At 49.8% G+C, this 5,680-nt stretch overlaps 1 protein-coding gene across 1 annotated transcript; it reads left to right on the top strand.

Annotated features, from left to right (window-relative positions):
- Nucleotides 1-2,363: 2,363 nt before the first annotated feature.
- Nucleotides 2,364-5,680, top strand: LOC108493613. Its single transcript, XM_017807218.1, has 3 exons — nucleotides 2,364-2,459; nucleotides 3,934-3,991; nucleotides 4,592-5,680. Exons 1-3 carry the CDS (start codon nucleotides 2,364-2,366, stop codon nucleotides 5,662-5,664), a joined length of 1,227 nt encoding a protein of 408 aa, XP_017662707.1. The 3' UTR covers nucleotides 5,665-5,680.

The raw sequence follows: 5,680 nt of genomic DNA, 5'->3' as shown, positions 1-5,680 counted from the left end.
TCAAGTAGATACACTATCCTAGGAGAGTAGAATAAAAAAGACTTGTTGCCAAAAAAAAAAAAAAAAACAAAACCAAAAACCATAATACAATAATGCTGAATGAGAATCATATATCTGAAAGGGGCACAAAATTAGTGATGGCCCAGGGGTTTAATAGCAGAGGGATTTCTTTTGGTGCTCAGTTTATAAAAGAGCAAATTTTAGAAACCACATGGCCTTGTAACAAGAAATAAGAAAACCACCTTTTCAGGAAGGATGAAAAATAGTTATTTAAAAAATCATATTCTTTTAAAATATTTTAAAAAATAAAAGCCAAAGAGGAGCAACTATTTTGATTTGGTAAAGAAAAATCCACCAACAGGATGGATAATCAACAACTTTGTTGTCAAACACTGCAAAAAAATATTTGTTTTTGCAAAAATTGAAACAGTTATTTGTCAATCACTATTTACTATAAACTCTGCTGTGCTGATCAAAGGGCTAGAAGTGTGCAATCCTGCATTGGAGGTATGTAAGAGGCTGGAATTTCACCTGAGACATCGTTCCAATGTTTTTGAATCAAGAGTCTAAGCAAACTTTGCAGTGTTTCATGTTTCCTTAATTTTCAGTATCAACTTTTCTATTTTCTCTTGCTGATTGGAAACCAGATCTGTTTCAAAGCTGAACTCAGTGTATCTCCATAAAGATTTCACATTGGGTGAAGTCCTTTTAGAGCCAAAATCTAATGCTTGTGCTGGGAACTGTATGTACTGTATTTTGTGCACAGAATAAGAAAGATTTCAAGCACAACATGGGGAAAATTTAGGGAATTTGGGATAACTATGCCACGAGGTGGAGGTCTGACATCATTGAATCATGTGGAACAGACAAGAAAACTGAGATGATGTTTAGGGCTACTTGTCCTCTTACAGTAATTATGAAATCAGATCGAACAAGCAGGGAGACATCAATGCTAGTTCTAGGCCAGCTGGTAGTGGTTGTCCTACCCTTATTACATTTGCTAGCAGCCATCAGGGGGCTCTCAAGGTGCAAATAATTGTAGGCCACATGCCGGTGGAAGCATTTGATGGGTTCACTCTTAGTTATTGCTGGCAAAGGACAGTAACCGTGAAGAAGCAAACCAAGAAAAGATTATTTCTTTCCCCTTTTGTGTAAGGTTTTAAGGATTCTTGTCTTACTTGGCTCCATCCTGAGTTTGTAAATAATGGTCGCAATTTCAGGGGGAAAAGGTAGGAAGAAGGTAGAAGGAGAGATTGTAGCATTGTCTGCACTGTGTGTTTTGGAATGTCCCTGTCTAAGCTGTGCTGGGAAGTTTGGTGTTGGGCTGATGGCTAAGCAGTGTGACAAGACATCATGGGTGATGCAGTCTTGTCCACTACAGGCTGGGGCATGGTTTGCAGTCCTGCTGCTGCAGAGGGGCAGCCCTTCCTCCTACCTGCATCAGTATGTCATCAGCCTGTTCTTGCAGCAGCACTGCTCTGGGGCAAAGCTCTGACCCAACCACTGTTGGAAGGCAGCTCCTCAGACAAGTTACTGCCCCCCTGCATCTCCTGCAGAAGCTTGCTGGCTGTCCTGCACCAGCCAGGACTGACCACAGAGGGCATATTCCAGAAAGCTGGCAGTGAGAGAGCCCTTCAGAAGCTGCAGGAGGCCCCGGACCACAGCACAGATGTCGATATGGGAAGCCAGCCTGCACTGCAGTTGGCTGTCATCCTCAAGGTGACTGATTCTAATCTGCAGCTGGAAGGGTTCCTGGCTAGGCTGGAATCTTCAAAGGTTCACAAGGATACCCTGGCATTGCAAGGCTTCCTCTGAGGCACTCCCTTGAAGCTCCTCATCAGGGACCTCTGTGAGGACTGGATGGCAGCAATGCAGACAGCCAGCAGGGAGGAAGAGATCTGTGACCTGCAAGTGTCATAGGCAGCATGGGCAGAAGCTTGCCTCTTGTGCAGGGACTGGGAGAAGCCTGGAACTTGCCTGAAAGGGGGTGGTCTCCTTAAAACACTGTGGTTTTGCGCAGCTTGCTGTTGCAGGTTTGGGGTCAGATTTTGGGGGAATGGACAGGGAGCCTTTGTGTGGGCTTGTGTGATAGCAGGAAATGGGAGGCAATGACATGCTTCCTTCCTCAAGCACAGGAGTCCTGACTGCTGGCTGAGAGCACTTGGAAAACTGCACAACACAGCTGCTGGCTGTCCCTTCCCCTGTGCGAGTTTTGGGAGTGGCTGTGGGCAATATTTGCTTGATGAACGTTGCCTTGCTGTCCACTCAGGGTGGACAAGAAGTTGTCTGCAGAAAACTTCCTCCTCCTCAAGCAGCTGCTTGCAGTGCTCTGACATATTGGCCAGCACCTGCCCACCAGCAGAATGACCTCCAGCAGCCTGGCCGTCTGCCTGAAGCCAAACTTGCTGAGCCTGCTCAAGGAGGACCTGCTCAAGGTCATGCTAGTGGTGACTGAGAAGGTAAAGCTGCCTTGAGCAGCCAGGTGCAGCCTCCCCAGCCCACCCGAGCCGGCCGCCCAGAGTGCCTTGGCAGCCCCTTCTATTCAACAAATGCTGGTGGAGTAGCTGCCTGGAAGAGCTGCCCCACAGCCACAGCCTTCTATGCAGAAGCAAGGCTCAGGAGTCATGCCTGACATGCTTTCAGGCACCTGGGCTGAGACCAAGACTTTGATGTGTGCAGCTGACAGTGCTGGAGAAGTTCATGATGGAAGACTTTGATGAGATCTTCGGGGAGGAGTTGGCTGAGACAACCAAGCATCTTGATAAGTGAGCTGTGCATGGAAACGTACCCTTGGGGTGGCTCTAGGACAGGTGCTAAGGCCTTGAGAACTGGAAGGCTGTCCTTCTCAAAGGGCCTGGGCGTTTCTTCCTACACTCCCAGGACAGCTCGTGAACATGGCATCTCCATTTTGCAGTGTGTGACACCTTTTGGTAATACCAGAACCAGTCTTGGGGAGCATCTTCTCATTCTTATCTGACCCCAAACTTCAGGATGGCATACCCTAACATTGTGTTTAAAGTTACCTGTGCTATTTATTTTGAAGAAACACCAGAAACAAAAAGATGAGGTGCTAAATGTTATGACTTTTCCTTCCTCAACTGCTTTTATTCATTTTTTTCTTTTCTCCAACAAAAGGATCTCCCAATATACAAACTGTATGTGTCTGAAAACAGTTTCCTAAGTTTTAAAAATTACTGTGTAATATTTTTCCTGTGCTTCGGGTTTTTCATTTTGGTTGATTGGTTTTGATTTAGGTTTCACTTTAGTTTGGTTTTGTTGTTTATTCATTTATTTGAAACCTACCTGTATTGTTCATGGGAACTATGCATCTGGTATTACATACTCTTTCTATCCATAATTTGCTCTGTGTTTCCATTTCTTCCTTCTATCCTTTTACAATCCTCATTTTTACCTTAATGCATAGGTCCTTTCCCCCTCACTCCCCTTTCTGATTAAACTGAACTCTAATTCTGTCAAGGAGACTTTCCTGTCTGACCATTCAGAAGCCACCCTGGCAGTCACGCTCCTACCACCAGAGACTTTAACTCCTAGGACAAAAGTCCCTTTGCTGTTAAGCAGAAATTGTAGAGAGCCAATCTTCCACTTGTGACTCCTCTAAAAGCATCACTGCGGTGCTTTTTCAGAACCTTTTTCAGGGTCCTGGCTACATCCTGCGTGAAAAGGCACTGCTATAATGACCCAGATGCAATGGCCTCTTGCAGTGCTGGGGAAAGTCCAGTGGCTGAGGACCTCTCTGGGTGATACTGGGACCCCTGTGGAGAGCAGCCTCTGACATGCTGTGTTGGTCTGAGTACCACAGGGGTGGACATCTTATTGTGATGTCACAAAGTAGTGGAGGCTGATGTCACTGGCAGTGGACTGTGACATCACCAGATTAGATTGTCACCATGTGTCCCTTACTGCTTAAATTAGGGTGCTGGCAGAGCCTGGCCTGCTCTGGCTTATGCCTGGACTCCTGTTGAACATGGCCGTGAGTGTTGAGCCAGGCTTTTCTCACAGCTGGGTGCTGCCACTGGCAGCTCTCAGTGCCCAACCTGGAGCCACCAGTAGTGTTGAGTTTCTCGGCTCAGGCCTGAGTCGCCAAGCCTGAGTTGCTTGGCTCAGGCAACTAAGCATCTTGATAAGTGAGCTGTGCATGGAAACGTACCCTTGGGGTGGCTCTAGGACAGGTGCTAAGGCCTTGAGAACTGGAAGGCTGTCCTTCTCGAGGGGCCTGGGCATTTCTTCCTACGCTCCCCAGGACAGATTGTGACCACAGCATCTCCATTTTGCAGTGTATGACACCTTTTGGTAATACCAGAACCAGTCATGGGGAGCATCTTCTCATTCTTATCTGACCCCAAACTTCAGGAAGGCACAGACAAGGCCACAGAAACAGAGTGGAACTGCCCCATCTGCCGTGATACTCGAGATGACCTTGCTTATGTAATGCCCTGTCTCCACCAGTTCTGCCTGGGCTGCATTATGCGTTGGGCAGAGATGCAAATAGTGTGCCCACTCTGCAGAGACCTGATAGAGTCTGTCAGGTTTTCTGTGCAGACAGATAGCTATATAGACTGTGTCTTCACAGCCCCCGAAGATGCCAGCAGCTGGGCAGGAATAACTCTTGGACAGCTGGTTAGAAACAACCCCTATCACTTTGCAGCATCCCCTTCACGTTCTCCACGGGGGACATTGCCAGCAGCTGAGCCAGGGGGTGCAGGAACAGAGCTCGTGGGTGGTCTCCTGCCTAGGGTGTGGGCAGAACTTTTCCGAAGAGACGAGCATCTCCTTGATCCTGTGGTGCCCTGGCTGCGGCAGGAGCTGGAGGAAATATATGGGACCAGGTGGTGGATGGCGAGGATTGCAGAGAGCATCATCCTGCATGCTGTGTCCATCTGTGGTCCAGTTGCGAATATCTTGGTCCAGGTGCTGCGGGACTTCCTCGAGGAACATACAGAACCTCTGATTCATGGCACCATCAGCATCATTGTTGACCAGTGCAGTGAGGAGGCTCACAGGCTGCTGCACTCCCCTGCTGTCCCAGAGGAGGACAGCAGCTCTGTGGCCACCGTCAGCAGCACCCAGCGCGGTACTCCCGCCCCCCATTCAACCCCTGCCAGAAGCTCTACAAGCTCCAGCATAACGCAAGCTGCTCTCGGCAGCCCCCACCCGTCTGCTCCCGTCCCTACAGACCAGGAAGAGCTGCTGGAGGCGGCGAGGGCAGAGGAGGAGGAGTTGGGGGAGGGAGAGGAGCTGTGGGAGCAGGAGGAGCTCGGGGAAGAGGCGGGGGAACCTGGCAGAGTGGAGGAAAATAACTTTGAGGGCATCCCCGGCATCCATCAGGGGGGTATTCCCGCCCTCCACCCAGCCCCTGGCAACAGCCCTGTAGGCTCCAACGTAGAGGACCGACTCAGCACATCGGAACCTGTGCTCCACAGCCCCCACCCCCCTGTTCCCGTTCCTGCAGAGCAGGAGGAGTTGGAGCAGGCAGCAGCGGCAGGTCCCTCTGCCCAAGGCGGCAGCCACAGCCCCTCCACTCCCAGCCGGGGCCGGGACGGGGACCCTTTCCGCAGGAGGCCTCGGCGTGCCCCAAGGAGGAGAGCTGCCAGTTTCTCGGACTCTCCCCAGCCCTCCGAGAGGCCACCCCATCCGCAGCACTAGCAGGGCTTCATTCAAG

This window comes from Lepidothrix coronata, unplaced genomic scaffold (genome assembly GCF_001604755.1).
Source record: "Lepidothrix coronata isolate B3197 unplaced genomic scaffold, Lepidothrix_coronata-1.0 Scaffold18, whole genome shotgun sequence".
NCBI lineage: Eukaryota > Metazoa > Chordata > Aves > Passeriformes > Pipridae > Lepidothrix > Lepidothrix coronata.
This window is presented reverse-complemented; position numbering and strand designations above follow the sequence as displayed.